The 18,978-nt window shown below is 35.3% G+C and overlaps 1 protein-coding gene across 2 annotated transcripts in view; it reads left to right on the plus strand.

Annotated features, from left to right (window-relative positions):
- LOC111505249 (uncharacterized) overlaps positions 1-17,368 on the plus strand; it is a 265,863-nt gene extending 248,495 nt beyond the window's left edge. Inside the window, exons 5-7 of one of the 2 annotated variants that reach the window (XM_074178233.1) lie at positions 2,245-2,378; positions 6,761-7,016; positions 17,069-17,368. In XM_074178233.1, the coding sequence (XP_074034334.1) occupies positions 2,245-2,378; positions 6,761-7,016; positions 17,069-17,148 (470 nt within the window). In that variant the 3' untranslated portion in view covers positions 17,149-17,368. The remainder of the gene's footprint in view (positions 1-2,244; positions 2,379-6,760; positions 7,017-17,068) is intronic. The other variant, XM_074178234.1, reaches the window with a different exon arrangement.
- Positions 17,369-18,978: the final 1,610 nt, after the last annotated feature.

Here is an 18,978-nt window from a genome sequence, read left to right on the forward strand (position 1 = left end):
GACTTCTATCCATGAAAAACGAGATAAAACTGAAATCACGGACTATGGATAGACCAATATTGCTTATCACCCATCTGTCAAAAATCTTCGATAAATTGCTAAAGAAAAGAATAAACTCATTTGTAACCAAATACGAATTGATTTCAGATAGATAATTTAGCTTCAAAGAAGAAACCTCAACCCAAGCGAAGACACGATTCTTGAACTGACAGAATTGATACATGAATCCTTGGAGGAAGGAAAACCTTCCTTATGTCTATTTATAGACCTAACGAAGGCTTTCGATACTGTCGTTCATCAACTACTTCTACAAACTTTAGATAATAATGGTATCAGAGGGAACTGTCAAACGCTTTTTGAAAGCTATCTTCGAAATAGAAAATGCAATTTGTGCGAATTGCAGTTACAATTAGCAATCAAAAACAAATAGAATGTGGAGTCCCACAAGGTACGGTAGTGGGTCCTCTGCTTTTCAATTTATATCTAAATAAATTATTCAATTTCGACAGCGGTAGAAAAATAATTGAATAGGCATACGATACTGCGTAATTCTATGAGGCAGACTTGGCTTGATTTTAAAAAGAAAGTAGAAACAGATTTCCACTTGCTCAAAAAAATCGTTTGACCAAAGGCTCCTGACAGTGAATCTGAAAAAAAGTAATTTTCTTTCATTTAGCTGCAATTTATCCAATGATTGTCCATTTGAAACTCTTGATGTCGGCGAACAAGAAAAAAACAGTAAAATTAGATTCCCTGAGAGAAATCAAATACTTGGGCTTCTACATAGATAGAAACTTAAGGTGGGACTCTCATATAAAATATATAATAACAAAACTGCAAACAATACTTCACAACTTCCGTTCCTCGAAAAATTACTTACCTCAGAAAGAACTTAAACAAACTGTATAGAGAGTGTGAAGCTATGGATGTGAGACAATTATATTACTCTCATACAAACGTGAAGTATCATTTCAGCAAAAATAAAGCATCATCATGAACCCACGACTATAACACACGGCATCCTACTGTTAAAAAGTATATTTCACAAAGAGCATATTATTTTATGGCAACTAAATTATATAACAGTATACATCACAAAGCAAAACTTCTTATTACAAACCAATATTCAAAAAACAAATAACAAAACTCATTCTCGAAAAAGATGGACAATTTGAAAAAAATCTGTTACAATGAACTAAGTTAGTCTCAGTCAAATTTATCCTAAAGTTGTGTCATACTGTATTGTAAGTAGCATAATCTTATCCATATTGCCTAAGATTTTATCTATTTGAACATTAATATTTTATTCTCATGAAACGTGTAATATTTGTCCAAGGTTTTATCTATTTTTCTAATTTTTTGTTTCTCTAGTATTTAATTGGCCTATTTCACTTGAAGCCGAAATATCATTTATTTAATGATAACGCCAAATTCACAAAATTCAATAAAATGTTTTCTAGTTTCTACTGCATGAACGCCATACTAACTTTTATACAAATATTTATATACATATATACATATTCTTTATAACTTCTCGCGAAACAAGAGCTCTGCTCTTATCGCCAAACCACTTCGTTCACATATTTTGTATCAATTCAACTCTAATCTGTGTTTGTTGTGAATAAAGTTATTATTATTATTAACATATTATTGTGAGATTTTCACTGAATAGAACTGCCTCTGTTATTTGTCTCCAGGAAGATGAATTTGAAGTGTACGAGTACGAGTATTTCGTGAGGTCTTTTTTGACATATGTGATGGAAATCCCTGTTTGATATTTCACAATAAAGTTATATACTGGGTATTTTTATATTATATATCTCAGTATAAAAATACTGCCCTGATGTTTTACATTCCATTATATAACTGTTATTTTGAAGTTCAAACTGGTGATACGAGAATATTGAAATATTTATTGTTTCTGTTTGAAAACATCTGTTTAAAATCTGTTTTTCCGTTAATCAGCTGCCGCCCCCATACGAACGACAACTCTCAGAAATTGAGAAACTTGTGCGAGCTAAGGACTAACGAGGTATTACCTTTTAACGTGTGATTCCTAACACGGTTGCAGAATCATTCCAGCTCCAACCAGATAAATTATCTCGAGAAAAATATCTGGTCGAGGCGGGAATCGAACACACGACTTTCCGATCGTGAGTCGGACGCACTACCACAGCGGCCAATTACACAACTTCTATTAGACTTCCATGTTTTGTTTCTGAAGATTTTTTTTATATTTTCCAGCATTACCTGAAGAAGATCCAATCATTACAGGCGTCGAGATGGAATATCAAATTGGCGATGAGATAAATTTGAACTGCACATCGGGAAAAAGTCACCCTGCGTCTATTCTCCACTGGTATATCAACGAACAAAGGGTAAGAACCATTGATTTGAAGTTATTAACGTTTTTCCAAGTTTCGAGCAGGAAAGCATCTACTCAGTGAATAATCTGCACTGAGAGAGAAAGAGAGAGAGAGAAGAAATCACGAGAGAAGAAAAACTCAAATCAGTATTCAAGAACAACTCACATTGCCATAATATAAAGAATTTTCCGCAAAAATTTAAATATCGTTTTAAGTTTGTTACTGAAGGGGACAAATTTTGATGAAAAAAACTATTAGAAAACCTTGATAAAAAAAACTATTAGAAAATCCTTAATTCTTTGAGCGAGAATGTCATCCTTCGAATTATTTTTCATTCGAGATATGAGTCCTGTGATACCTCATTGAGAATGGTTAGGTTTATTGCTGCTTCGCTTTAGGAAACTGGTCCCATTTTATAAATCTAGACAGTATTTCGAAAAGTTCACAAATCGAATGGACTTTACTCAAAAATCAACGCTGGTGTTCCCCAGGGATCCATATTGTCTCCAACTCTCTTTTTATTGTATGTCAACGACTTATTGAAAAAAAACAAGAATCCAATATATTGCTTTGCTGACCACAGCACACTAGTTTCGTTATTACATATGGATTCCAGGACATCTGCTGCGGATGCACATCTTCAACGACAGCAGGAGAATCTAGAAATAATTTTGAACTGGAGTGAAATTAACCAATATCAATTCAATGCCACAAAAACCCAGGTATCGGTTCTCTCCAAAAAGAAAAATGTCAGGTCAGACAATTCCGCTTTCTGCTTCGATAAGTTTGTTGAAGGTTAAAATATATACCAATATGTCTTGGCACAATCATGTCGCTAGAATTACAGAGGCTGCTTCTCAAAAGTTGGAACACTGTTCCGAACCAGAAAACTGTACACACCTCATTAACTTTTGATGCTTCATAAAGCTCAGATCATACTTTCTTTGGAGTATTGTTCTCATGTATGAGGCTCCGCCCCCAAACATACCCTGAAACTGCTGGATTCCATCCAGAAAAGAGCCATCCGCCTGATTGTAGACGCGAACATCATGTGCAACCTTGATAGCCTGGAACATCGAAGAAAGTTTGGAATTGTCTCTCTTCTGTAGATACTTTCACGGGAGGTGTTCAAGTGACTTGGCACATTTGATTCTACCAAGAGCGGTACATATCAAAAATACGCGACGGACTGTGGCTGCCCATTGTTTTGAGGTTCAACTCTGTACACTTCGAACTTCTTTGTTTGGGAACTATTTCATTTGGAGAATGGCGTTTATGTGGAATAAACTTCCTGAGAACTATTTTCCAAATAGATTTAATCTCCAGCGATTCAAATCCAATGTGAATCACTACTGCTGCTCTAAGAGCGCCTTAACGATTTTCCTGCAGCGCTTGTGTTTTGTCCTTAAAAAAATTGAATACTGAAACTGTCGTTCATTTAATTACTAACAACTTATGAGCAATGTAAAGGAGCACTATCTTCCTGGAACATGATTTTCTAATAAATGTACGCAATATGCTTTTTTGTGATTTTATTTAGTAGGTCGCGGTTCGCTGATCAAGTTATCATCATCAGGAGATGACTGAAGATAAATCTAAAATTGATATTTTCATACATATCTGGAAGAACCGGCACTTTACGTAACTAATAAATAAATTACTAGTGTAACTCATGTTGTTATTGTACCTGATGTTAATTACCATAAAATAATAATGATATGTATTTATTTACTTTCTTAAAATTGTTTACAGTAAAATCACATGAACATATAGAAATGAACAGTAAACAAATAAATTTCATTTTAGTAGGCAAAATGATCGGCCTGTGTATGAGGAATGATATACAGTGTGTAAAAGCCAAAAGGAATAAATTCATTATTTTGGTTACTGTACATATTCTCAAAAAATCCCAAAACACGTCAAATGTGAATTATAATTTGACATTCTTCAACGTAAAAATGCCACCCCTACCTTCAAACTCCTTCGAATGACATTTTCTATTAAAAAATGTTATCGCTTTCAAACTTATTGCAACAATCAAGATAAAATAAATTAAAATCATGTGGTTACCGAAATTGTATAAAATACACTCAAAAACTGAAATGTAATGCAAAACGTAATGAAAGGTAGAATACGAAAAAATGAAACTATTGATGGTAACGAAGTAGATGTTCAAAAGGTTCACCGCGAACGTCTTGGCAACATCTAAAACTGTCTTCTCACATTATTTAACATATTAGGCGTGACCGACCTAATCGCAAGCGTTATTCGTTCTTTCGAGTCATTCAAATCTGAAGGTTTAGTTTTGTACACATTGCTCTTTACATATCCCCATAAAAATAAATCAGATGATTAAAAATCAGGTGAACGTGCTGGCCATTCAATCGATCCTTGCCTCCCTATCCACTGATTGGGAAATGTTGTATCGTGGTATTGCCGGACATTGACTTGGTAATGTGGTGGTGCTCCATCCTGCTGAAACCATATCGTATTCACTGAAACTTTAGGGTTTCCTGGGTCAGGATATAAATTTGCTAAACTTGGAATGACATCATTTAGAAGTAGTGCCAAACAATCATCGCCATTCAAGTTGCCCTCAATGAAAAAGGAACCAATGTTATGGTTTCTTACAATCCCTGTCCAAACATCAACCTTTTGAGGGTATTGCGTGTGTTCTTCTATCATCCAGTGAAGATTTTCCGTTGACCAGTAGCGGCAATTTGGCCGATTAGCATGACAAGAGACAAAGTAAACTCATCAGAAAACATAACATCTCCTAACTGGATGATATTGTTATCTAACATGTCCATCAGTTGCTCACAAAAATAAGTTCTTTCATCAAAATTGTCTTCCATGAGCTCCTGAGTAGGAATCATTTTATAGGGATGCATTTTACTTTCTTTTAATGTTTAGTATCGATGTATGGCTAGTATTGAATGAAGTAGATTCCTGCCTACTGTATATATGTAGGTTTTTCTCAAACTCAAGCATCATATCTAATTTGAGTTTATCACTCATTGCATTGGCAGCTGCTTCTTTGATATGCCCCACATGACCAAGCTCGTGAAACTGCTTCTTTACTTTGCTTATTGTTCCTTGAGATATGGGCGGTAAATTAGGGAATTTCTCATGAAATAGGCGAGCTACTTCCTGTAAAACTGTTATTTCATCTATTTCCGTCAATCTAACCATTTGTCAGACTAGAAGTTCACGAACTTTAAACTTAAATTAAAATACTGACAACTAATATTATAACATACAAAACAAGTTGACAAGGCGTTTTAAACTAACGTTGCCACGGAAATTATTTAGTTTTTTAAAAGATACCATCTAAAAAGAACATTGCTATTGTTTTTGCTCACTAATCGCTTGATACTTTAATATGAAATATGTTTTGAGTATATTGCAATAAGTTTTGAGTGTATTTTATCGAATTTCGGTAACCACATGATTTTAATTTATTTTTTCTTAATTGTTGTGATAAATTCGAAAGCGATATCATTTTTGAATAGAGAATGGAGAGACCTTTCCAACGATGTATCACAAGCCTATACTTCCCCTTTGAAAAATTGGGGTTGTATTGTCATTCGACAGGGGTTGGAGGTAGGGGTAGCATTTTTCCGTTGAAGTATGTTAACTCATAATTTAAATTTGACGGGTTTCCGGATTTTCTCAAAATATGTACTGTAACTCAAATAATGAATTTATTCTATTTGGCCTTTACACACTGTATATTCGTTTCTGTTATCGGTAACAAATTGATCTATTATGAAAACAATCACGAAGGTGACAGGATGATTGAATACTTCTCAAATATTATATGTCTAGACCCCTTATTTCGTTAGCCGTTGCATGTCAGACAGAGTTCTTTCGGAAAGTTTGATCACGGGTATCATCTGAGTTTTGGGTGAGTAAATTTATCGTTGGAACACCTGGTATATGCTGATGTAACTCATGCCCAAGAATGTATCCATCTCACAGTATGTCACATAACAATTTTGCATTATCAGTATTGCACAGTATCATTATTTTTTTGATAGAACTGATTTCGAAAAACTTTCAGTTATTTGACGGGTAACTGGAACAGTAGATACAATCAGACTTCTCAGCCAAAAGTAGGAATGAGTCGTGATGAATCATTGCACAAAAATTTCAATTGATTCAGACTTTTCGCAGAGACACGATTTTCATGTGAATGTAAAATTTTGTTGAAATGAGAAAACGTTCCGTAGAAAGTAAGGTTCAAGAATGTCTAACTTTCAGGTGGAAACGGTAGTTGACCACTAAGAACACTCGGTGTTGCCAAAGTTCAAAATATAAGTGGTATGTCTCTCGTAACTCAATGTCAACAATAATACTACCACTTGTCATGTGTCAATTTTCTTTTGTTCCAGATACAGAAAAAGGAGGCTCTCATCACATATCCGAACACTCACCACCCCAAAGACCTTATATCTTCAACATTAGGCCTGACATTCAAGCTAAGCAATCACCATTTTCGAGGAGGTTCAATGAGAGTGAAGTGCGTCGCTTCTATAGCCCCGATACTGTACCAAAGCGACAAAGAGAGCGTGGTCCAGACCCAGAGTGTTCCCATAAGGGAGGCACTCCTTCTTGGTGAGTGGTCTATCTACGTAGAAAAATTTGATGGTAGGCACATTTTATTCAAACATCACTTGATATCTGCATAAACAGTGTGAAGCACTCTTTGGAACCTTTGGTGTAGTAATGAATCTGATTGGAGTTTCTTCCCAACACCAAACTGTTATTTTAACACATCGACACATGTTGCAATATCACAGGCCTCAATTACTTCTTTCCTTGTGACATTTCATGAAGCCATTTTCACAATTATGTTTCCTATATTAGTTTGTACAGGTTATTTATGACATTCTCCTAAATATAATTTGTGATTTCTCCAAATTGCCTGCCTCCTGTAAACCAATGTCTGATTCGCATAAAACATGAAGAGATACCTTTTGTCATTTTTTTTTGGGAAAGAAAGTTTTTGGTTTTCTACTAATCCATTTTGATACAAAAAAAAAGGATGAGGGATTCTTCTTTCCCAAAAATTAATCACTCCTAAAAACATAACCTCTTCAATTCACTTTTTGTCATATATTGGTTAGCTCATTAACCTTCACATATAAAAACAGTATCATTTTTTGTACCTTTCTGTCGACCTGCGATAAGCAGAATACATTGTCAGTTGATAAATAGAGTGCGACATTGAATAGTTCAAATTAACGTAGCGGTGTTATAATTTCCACACCTTGGTCTTTACCTGAAAACTTTCAGGATATAACACCTTTGTTCATTTATCAGCTTGCCTACTGCTGCTCCAATATGCAGACAATATAAAGACAATTATTAAGCCTGAATAGCCGATTGTTATGCCATTTTTATCCATTCTCACATATCGACGCAAAGATTCCGGTTTGTCATATTTAAGCATGTCCAAACACTGCTCAGAACCATCAAGGCTTTCTAATTTTTAGTCAACAGTATCCAATATGCAGACAATACACAATTATTCAGTCTGAATAGACAGGGTCCAGGGAGAAGCCTTGTAATTATTTAGAGCCCATGCGTTTTTGTTGAAGCTATTATTGAATTTCCTTTTCAGACATTCTCAAAGATATATTCCTCCGTACTTTTTTGTTATTTATTGACCCATCTTCTGACCTGATTCCATCTTCTGGGAATTATATTTGACTCTGAATTGATTTTCGAAAAGCACATATCTTATATTACTAAAAAGCTAATTTATTTATGTATTTATTTATTTGTATTTATTACCCATACAGTCCATCATAGACTAATTACATGGATAAACCGATGGCAAATACATTACAATGATAGCTATTAAATATAGATCTGGATTACTAAAGTATTATTTACTGATACCAGATTCGTAGGGAGTCGTCCATAACTGCAATGAGTGGATTCGTCAAATATATGTTCAGTTTGACAGGGTTGAATTCAATATTTGTTCTAAAATTGTTTTACGAAAAACTGATAGAGGTAAGGTCCAATCTAAATCCATAAGTAGATTGAAATTGGTTGCTAATTTAATCATAGCTGAAAGAGGTGCTCTCGATGATGTACATATTGCAGAGATATTAAACATTGGTGCGGAACGTATACACCGTGGAGGTACATTAAATGGAAGCACATTGAGGATTTCTGGGGAATTTGTTAAATTGTTTATTGATTATTACAGGAATGTCATTGATGTTAAAGTTCGTCTCTGGTTTAAGGATAGTATCTTGAATTCCGATCCTAATTGATATGTCCTGACGGTATTATAATTAGGCCACATGTGGTACTTTTTTGAATACAAATATCTCAACAGTTTGTTTTGTACTTTTTTCAAATTATTTAGATATATTTGATATTCCCCGGACCAAATAATTGAGGCAAATTCTAGTTTAGGCCTGACCAGGGAATAATATAATAATTTAATGGTGTTAATATTGGCAAAATTCGATGTTTGTCTGATAACAAAACCTAAAATATGATTAGCGGACTTAATCATGTTATTAATGTGAGTGGAAAAGTTGAATTGTGAATTATAGGTAACACCAAGATCCTTTATTTCAGTTTTTCTCTCTAGGATCTCTACCTTCATTTCTCTTCAATACGGGTGATTGAGAGTACAGAACATTTTTTCAAATTGAAATATAATTTATTTCTTAGACTCCAATCCATGGTTTTATCAATATCTCTCTGCAGACCTATACAGTCTCGAACAGTTTGAATTCGTTTGAAAAGTTTTAAGTCATCTGCAAAAAGTAAGCACTCCGAAAATTTAAGAGTTGAAGACAAATCATTGATAAAAAGTAAAAACAGAAGAGGTCCTAGGTTCGAGCCTTGTGGAACTCCAGAATTAGCCAGAAATTTTCCTGAAGTAATGTAATACTTAGTTTCATTATGAGAGCTATCCTTTCAGTAATCCAAAAACAATATGAATGCTCTTTATGATATACTCATATAGGACATTGGCTAAAAATGCTCGGGTCCAACACGTAGTTAGTCTAGTCTTATTACATTCACCACTTTTACACTTAGTACGAACCTTCATGAGTATGTGAGTTATTGTGCTAAGAGCGATACTACTTTTGTTATTTTCAAAACAATGGATCAAAAACAATTTTGTGTTTCGATTTTAAACTGCTTCTTGATGGGAAAAATGCCTTTCAAGCGGAGCAATGGCTTGAAAAGTGTTATAAGGACTCTACTCCATCAAAAACAATAATCAAAACGTTGGTTTGCTGACTTCAAACGTGGTCGTAGAGCTGAAGTTGCCGAACGCAGTGGACGTCCAAATGAGGCAGTGAAACCACAAAATCATTTTGAATGCTCGAGAAGTGGAGTTGCGTGAGTTAGCTGATATTGTTGAGATATCAGAAGAACGTGGATTGGGCTACCTATCGGGCGCGTCCCCAGGTGGCGGCTAGGGGAACGACCAGGGGACTGGTGGCCCTGACCGGGAAGCCAATGTGGCCTTACGGACGGGGTCACCGGACTCCTGGTCAAAGGCAAAAATAAGTAGGGTGTGTGGAACTAAAACCCTCTAAAAACTTTTGCGAAACATGCCACCGTGAACGAGTCTACTCAAGCTAAGGTGTAAGGAATCATGGCGACAGCTGAATGGCCGCAGCCATTTTAATCATCCTACATCTGGTACACAACACAAAAACAGAAACAACAAAAACAAAAACCAAGCCCAAGGCTGGACAGCAGTGCTCACAACAATCTAAGTCAGTGGCTGGAGATGAACAGAAGTGTCCACCTCAATCTACCGCTTGGAATGAGGCTGGACATAGCAATTCACCTTCAACAGCAAGGAGAGTTCCTGCGGCGGGTACCAAGAGCTCCGCCTTGAATCAAGGCACAGAACTGGTTGCCCCTGCAGGAAAGCTCCCCCACTTGTGTACCCCCACGAAAGGAGCCCCAAGAAAGTTGAAGAAGCCGCGTAATATCGCTGCACCTTCCAAAACCTTCGCGGAGGCCACCGTGAGACACCTCAAGGTTGCCAAAGAGAGTGTGTTTGGCGAGTCTTGGCCTACACCTGCCAATATAAAGGAGATGTCTCCTAGTGACCTGTTCACCTTCCTGGAAAGGACAGGATGGACGATGACCTAGGAGGACAACTCCTCGGGAGAATGTACAATGAGTCACATGTGACCTAAGTGCTATGAGTCTACACTCACCCCCCCTACTCTACAGATACAGAGATACAGATCGGAAGAACGTGTTGGCTTTATATTACATGAGCATTTGACTGAGAAAGCTCTGTTCAAAGTAAGCTCACTGTTGATCAAAATCAAGAACGTTTTGATGATTCTGAGCAATGTTTATCCATGTCGTCATCTGAGTGTTGAGAAACTGGTGAACCTCGTACAAAGCACTCGAAAGCACAACAATCGGCTGGGAAGGTTATGCCTCGGTATTTTGGGATGTGCGTAATGTTATATTCAATGTCTATCTTGAGAAGAGAAATAACATCAACAGTGAATATTATATAGTGTTATTGGAGCTTTTCGAGGCCAAAATTGCAGACTTACGACCCCATTTGAAGAAAAAAAAGTGCTGCTTCATCAAGACAATGCACAGTGTCACAAATCAATAGAAACGATGGCAAAATTGAATGAATTGAGCTTCGAATTCCTTCCGCAAAAACACCGTTTCATCCAGATCTGGCAACCAGCGACTTTTTATTGTTCTCAGAATTCAAACAATGCTCACCGATAAAAAAATTTGCTTGAATGAAGAGGATCATGCTGAAACTGAGGCCTATTTTGAGGCAAAAGAGAAATCGTTTCACAAAAATGGTATTGCAATGTTAGAGCGGCGCTGGAATAATTATGTGACTCTCGATGAAGATTACGTTGATCAGTAAAGCCAATTTCGAAAAACAACGTGTTTTCTTCCGGGACTCTTCAGCCCAGGTGATGTCGATGAAGATTTCCAAACAGAAATATTGTCCAGGAAAATTCAGCATATCAATTAGTCAATTACGAAAATATCATCATGATTAACAGTCAATTACTGAAATATCATGAATATTCAACAGCTTCCTTTTGAAGGTTACTATTAACTGAAACAGAGGTGAATGGAATAAGACTATGTGTTGAGCTCAAGACCTTTTAGCCCATGTATCAATTCATTCAATGACAATGATTTCAAATATGAAGCTATATAAAAAAAATAAAGACATTGAAAATACAATAATTGTTGATGACCAAAATATGCACATAAAAGAAAAGACGACCAAAGCAAACAAATTCAATACATTTCTCACACAACACGGATACAAAATGTCAAACAAAATAGCTCACACAATTTTATCACCAAATTTTTTAAAATCCGAAAAAAATAACTCATCAATATACTTACAACCAGTAACCATGAATGAAATAATTATCATAATATCAAAATTGAAAAATAACAGCTCTCCTGGAAATGATAAAATCACAGCCAAAACTATCAAACATAATTACCTACACACAACCATATTACAACACCCCTACAGTATATAATCAACTTCTGCTTTGAAACATCTATAATACCACTACAATGGAAAGAATCTGTCGTAACCCCTATTTTCAAAACAGGAGACATCACTCTCATGGATAACTACAGACCCATTTCTGTCATCAACAATTTTGCTAAAATATTTGAACACGCTTTGAAAAACAGGCTGCTTGATTTTTTCAACATGTACAAAATTATAACTGACAGGCAGTACGGTTTCATTAAACAATCCAGTACTGAAAATGCCATAGCTGATTTCCTCGAAAAAACAGTGTGAGCGTTAGACGAATCATCAAAATGTCCGGCTATTTTCCTTGACCTTGCTGAGGCCTTTGATACGGTCTCACATAATATCCTTTTAAAAAAATTAGAATACTATGGATTTCGAGGTATCGCATTGGACCTGATGCTAAACTATTTGAAATTCAGAACACAAAAAGTGAAGATTGGAAGAGACGTGAGCTCAGAATTAACTGTCAAAATGGGTGTACCACAAAGGACTATTCTGGGGCCACTTATTTTTTTGGTTTATATGAATAATATAGTTCAAATACGAGACTTGTCGTCCAACATAATATGCTATGCCGATGACACCGTTCTGATATTCACAGGAACAAGCTTGGAAGAAATAAAATCAACCACAGAAGCAGATCTAAAAAATTTCCAAATTTGGCTGGACCATTACCTACTTACCCCAAACGTCTCTGAAACTGAATTCATACCTTTTACACCTACGGTTAATACACAACCCACTAGAGATTATTCTATAAACCTTCACAAAACAACTTGCACGGACACAAATACATGTACCTGCCCAGAAATAGATCGAGTATTATCAATAAAATACCTAGGAGTGACTCTGGATCAGCACATTCGCTGGACTGAGCACATCTCGAATTTAAATAAACGACTGAGAGCATTACTGCACAGACTTTACACTCAGATATCCTCAGATATCCTCTCACGCAAAAACCTACTAATTCTTTATACTTCCCTAGTAGAATACATTCTAAGATACAATATTATGATATGGGGAAGAGCCTTCGTTAAGAACTTACGTCCTCTATATATCATACAAAATTCCATCATGAAAATCATTTTCAGAAAAAAGAAACAGTATTCCACAAAATCATTATATGAAGAAACAAAAATCCTACCAATCAGTCTTTTGTATGTTCATCAATGTATAATTCGAGTACACACAACTAAATACTCACTTCGAAGCAGATCTGTCCAACCAACCAGACAAACTAGTAATGAAGAATTAGCAATACTTACATTTAGAAAAGCTATAAACCAGAGAACGTTTCTATTTTTCGGTACAAAATTTTACAATGAAATACCAGTACATTTAAAAATATTTGGCAAACTAAGCAATTTTAAAACTGAAATAAAGAACTATATCCTGAAAAACAAGGAAACTTTCTATAAAATACAACGATAGTGAATACACCCACCATTTGCTGCTATCCCTGTCCTCTACAAATCGTCGAATGTCTTTCAGAGTTTTAGTAAAAATACGTGCACACATTAAATATACAGGTGTTTTGAAGTTATGCTTTACATAAGAGTTAATTACCTTCCTTATTTTTTTTTATCTTGTAAATCTATGCCCACCAAAATTTTTAAGATAATTTTATGTACAATACTAATAGTTTTCTTAGAGGAGCTCTGGATAAAACACACACATACAGGCAATTACGCCTAGGTATGTTTTACTCAGAGAGCAAATCTAACCCCATTTTGTAAACAAAAATTGTAATATTTTTTTTGTACATGCAATACTTAAATAAACTTGAACTTGGCTTTCTCTGTGCAGTTTGACAATTCAACTATCACAAGAATAGTATACACTTCAGAAGTTCTACAACAAAACAGGATGTTTAATTTCTATAGAAATATTGATCCGTAACAAACACGTTGTCGATAAAATATACACTAGCTCCATTTACGACTCTGCTGGATCTCATCTGAAAAGTCTTGTGCAACAAGCATATAGGCTTTATAAATTCACGTTCATCTTCTGTTCCCGCCGAGGAAGTTATACCTCAGGGACAAAGTATACATACATGCCACTCTCCCTAAGGAATCGTAAAGCTTTTGGAAATGCTTTGCCATAGTGGTATAATGAACTCCTTCGAGTGTTTCGTGGGGAACCTATGAGTTTCACGATTGCGTTATCGAAAATCGACAAATTATGATATTATAACTGTCTGGTCGATCTAATTCTGTCAACAATGTTTCTGAAGGGCATTCACTCGTAGGTCTTGGAAGGGAATATATAAATTGTGATAACCACCCCAAAATGTAACTACTTTTGAATAAAATTCAAATAAAAAATTTGTACATAACAGATTTTCACATTGAATTGTTTGATCTTTCTCTTGAAGATGATCACTTGGTGATCAAAACACCTGTCGAGGTGTTACAGTAATAGTTTGGTGTAGCGTAGAAAGGGGTAATGGGGATCACTTAAGTAATAATTGAAATAAATTAATGGAATTGAACTAAATTTTTATTGCAACCACCTCATAACAAAATCTATTTAATTGGCTATCATTTGAGATCAGTAATCATCTCTTGAATAATCATCTTTGGTTAATGGAGAAGTAAAAAAATAAACAATTTTGATTCCCATTGCACTGAAGTAAGGGTGATTGTGGTCACCTCATGGGCATAGAGGATCATACAAAAATCTAGCACAAATCGCATTCATAACCCTCGGCAGACTCCCACCCCATACAATCTGCGTGAGCCCAAAAACCACATGAGGTACACCTGTACCAAACATCATTATTTCGGCCAAATTCGTTGCAAATTAAGCACGTATTCCCTGCGTCGTCAGCATCATCTAGCTCATCGACTTGGCATAAACCATCAGTAGCCACGTCTGAAACAGATGTATCATGAGATTCATGGAGAACCTTCCTCTTTACTCTTTCGGTTCGGTTTTCCTTTTCCCTCATCCTTGGCTGGGCAGACGGTTTCACTTTTCTTATTCTCTTTTTCTATCAAGCTTTCTTTCTCTATCAAGTTTTCTTTTATTGGCTAATGGGCCAACGGTCCATGAGTGGAAAGTGGTGGCGGCGTCAATGGTAGCAGTAGTGATGCCTCTTGTCGAGACAAGACAAGAAAATGATTTCTCTCGTCTTGTCTTGACTAAGTCAAGAGGAAATGGTCTCTCTTCTTGACAAGAGACCTGTTTTTCAGGCACTCTCTTGTCTTGTCTTGTCTTGTCTCGACTTCTCTTGGCGAGAGAACGTCCTTGGTATTCAGAATTTGCAGTAAACGGAAACTTAGTGGTTATTTGGGTACTTGAACGCTGCACTGGATTCGTCCGTTTAACAGTGATGTCAGTTGTATACTAATTGTGAATAACTTCAAATTATTCTGGTATAAGTATATCAGGCATTATTTAATCGAAAACTTTCTGACAAAACAGTTTCGGATACTTGATTATTCTTCGAAAACAGCAGGTATTCTGCTCATGAACATATTTCATTTCGTAATCATCTTCAGTTATTCGAAAATTATTATGTATCCATATAAGGTGTTTGTTGTTTTGGCATCAATGTTTCTAGTGTCTATTTCAGTCGTCCGAATAGCTTGACAGTCAGATTTCACTGGTTGTAGAGGTTCGAAGTTGATGAACATTTATCGTCGAACGGTGAATATTAACACGCATTTTGCATCAAAAGAATATTATAATTGGATTTCTATAATACTATTTTTCTCTCGACCTCTCTTGACTTCTCTTGTCGAGAGAAGCCTCTCTTGTCTTGTCTTGTCTTGTCTTATCCAAGAGGACCTTATGTCTTGTCTTGACGAGACAAAATTTTTCGAAAGGAAAATCTTCTCTTGTCTCGATCGAGACTTGATTAGACAAGACAAGACGAGACAAGAGTCAAGAATCTCTTGTCTCGGCGGCAACACTAGGTAGCAGTGAATTAACTTACATTGATGTGCCAGGTACTGAAAAACTTTCTATGCCTGGAGCTGGGCTATTATTTGCAAAACTGACTAATCAAAGTTTTGACTGACAGCAGTTTCCGATCGGAGCAAATCAGCTGGTAGGAAATCTTCATCACAAAATACGTTGGAATTCTTGGAAAAATACTTGTAGGTCTAAATCCCGACCCTCCTTTACTAAAAGACGCAACGTTATTAAATGCCTTGTTCAATGCTACTTCATATGGTGTGATGTTTTCTGCGAGGTGACTTCTCATATATAAAAGGCACTATTTTTTATATGCCCCTTCAAGAGGTCCAAAAAACGAAACTTCGAAACCTTAGCGGTTTTTTGTATAGAAAAACATCTTCTTCAATAAGTTTCAACGCTTTATTCAAAGTATCACTTGTTCACTAAGTTTTTGTGGTAGTTCTAACTCGTACTTTCGGCATCTGAAAGCAGAATAACAAAATTATAGTATGCCTTTACAGTCATATGCTAGTAGATCAATAATTAGAATACTCACCGTTTATTTTGCGTCCATAAAAATTTGCATCGGTGAACCGTAAAAACAAAACATACCTGTCATTCCCTGAACCGTCGCAAAACTGGGACGGCGCGCTCGCAGCGATAGCAGGGGGCAGAGCGGGGCGGGGACGGTAGTAAACGCATTACTAGCGGGTATAGTTTTGGAGATATGTTGATGACTATCATTACCCGCTGATTCCCATTACCCGCTCTTCCCCTACTCTAGTAATATTCATTACTACACCAAAGGTTCCAAAAAGTGCATTACGAGTGGGATACTGTGGTCTGCAGGCTCTCAGCTAATATTCTGATGTTGAAAAGAGTACAATGTAGATAGTTGAAATACTATTCATTCAAAATGATCATTATTCTTATAATATAGGACTTACATGATTGGTCGTGACTAAATTCTTTCCAGGTCGATATTTGATTTCGTCACATAAGAGCAATGACGTTTATTATTAGCAGTGTTCTAACTTTTGGATGATAAACATAGATGGCTCCACTTTGGAACTAACAAGTATGCATGCATCACTCTATTCCTCTTTGTTACTCTTTTTTGAAATGACAAAGGTTTCAATACTTTCCTACAATAGAATTGGCAACCTGTACTAATCATATTATTATTTCACTATCATCTCTTCATTCAAAGCAAAACTATTCAACCGTCATTATTTTGTTGCAGTGAAAAGTTCTTCGACATGTATCAACGTCTCTATATTGTGGATTACTCTAGCAACGTACCTTATTCCTCTCACAACCTAGAAGATTCTGGTGATGGCTTTTGTGCTGCTCAAAAGTGAAATCGAGACGAAAGTGTGAGTGCATAATTATAACAACTGTGATAAAAAATACTCTTCTGAAGAGATTGTGCTATAGTAAGTTATACGATTAGTGTCTTTGTACTATGGTAGTGAAGCATTCGAGACATTTCTTCAGAGAATGCCGTAGACATTGAAGTGAAAGTAATATATTATGCAATAAGTTTTGTGCTTTACTTGAATGTATTTTGGTATATTTTTGAAGCTGACGATATTCACCTTTCTTACCAGTTGAAGTGGCGCTTAGTTGTCAAAAAAAACAGACCAAACTTTGAAAAGTTTTGGGTGCCATGAGTTCATCATTCGTTTTTTTTTCCAATACACTTAGAAACTAGCTCATTTTGGAAATATTCACAGACCATTTTGAATTAAAGAATGAAGTCTGAAGACTGTATCGAAAAGAGATACGTAGAAGAGACTGGGTACGGTTTATAATTTTGTTTTTTTGTTGTTTATCAACCACGTGACGATTATGATAAGTGGAATGCAAATGTGGAATTTTAGCTACGATATAGCTGTATCATCATAGTTTCCCGGTTACTGTTTTCAGAAATATATGAAATTAAAAAAATAATGATTTTTGTGAATTGAAGAGGTTATATTTTTAGTTTGTATCAAGTAGTAGAAAGCCAAAAACTTTCTTTCCCAAAAATAATTTTTGTATTTCATCAGTTCCGACTTTCATTGTTTGATATAATATAAATTGATTTGAAATCCCTGAAAGAAATTATAAAAAAATAACCAAAAAAAATAACAATTTTATTGAACAAAAAACTAAAATTACAAAGAAATAACATACAAGCAACAACCAAAAAATGAAAAAAAATTGAAAAGTTAATACAAACTGAAAATTAAAAAATATTATCAACAAGAAATGAAACTAGAAATTAAAAGATTCCAAACCAAGTTACGTCACGACGTTTCGATTGTTAGTATCCACAATCGACTTCGGGTGATAATTTCTTTCAGGGATTTCAAATCAATTCATATTATAGTAGACAATGGAAGTCCGAACTGATGAAATATACCACGAAACATTGTCAACCACCTTCAAACAAATAATAATTTTTGTTTCAACCGTCGCCATGCCAGGGGCGGTTAAAATAGCGATTGGGGTCGGTTGAAACACATACAAATGATACGATAAATACTAATAAAACATGTTTATTTTGTCATTATTACTAATTATACGAATAATTATGGCACAACATGACAATATTAATCAGTCTTCAAGATTTCGATACTTCTAAAACATTCGTCAGTATTCGACGTAAACATTTAAAGGAATTACAAAAAACGATAATAATTTCAGAATAAACTTAACACGAAAATGTTTTTCTAAAGACAAATAAACTTTGAAAATAAGCTGAATGAAAGACATTCCCAAAAACAAACATTAATAATGAAATCAACATCCTTAATAACCTAAAAAAACGTTTTAGTTGGATTCCTATAGAAGAAAACTGTTTTTTCAATCAAATAATCATTCGAAATAAACACAAAAAACACTTCTTGAATCAAATGAACATTGAGAATAAACTCAAATAAAACGATCAGCTTAGGATTAATCAGAGTATTCAGAGTCGCAATTGTGACAAACGATGGTAGATAAGACCACTTTCTGTGCTTTCTTCTTTGTCTTGACTGTTTAAACGAATTACAATAAATTCACTTTTCCGCAGATCTGCTCTCTGACCTGCAAACAATACTGTTGTATTATTTTCCTCCTGATTCCTGCTGAATATTCTTTAATTCCTTTTAAAAATTATCTCTC

This window comes from Leptinotarsa decemlineata, unplaced genomic scaffold, assembly GCF_025532065.1.
Source record: "Leptinotarsa decemlineata unplaced genomic scaffold, Ldec_3_MD MMD2_tig00003736_RagTag_RagTag, whole genome shotgun sequence".
In the NCBI taxonomy this organism is placed as follows: Eukaryota; Metazoa; Arthropoda; class Insecta; order Coleoptera; family Chrysomelidae; genus Leptinotarsa; species Leptinotarsa decemlineata.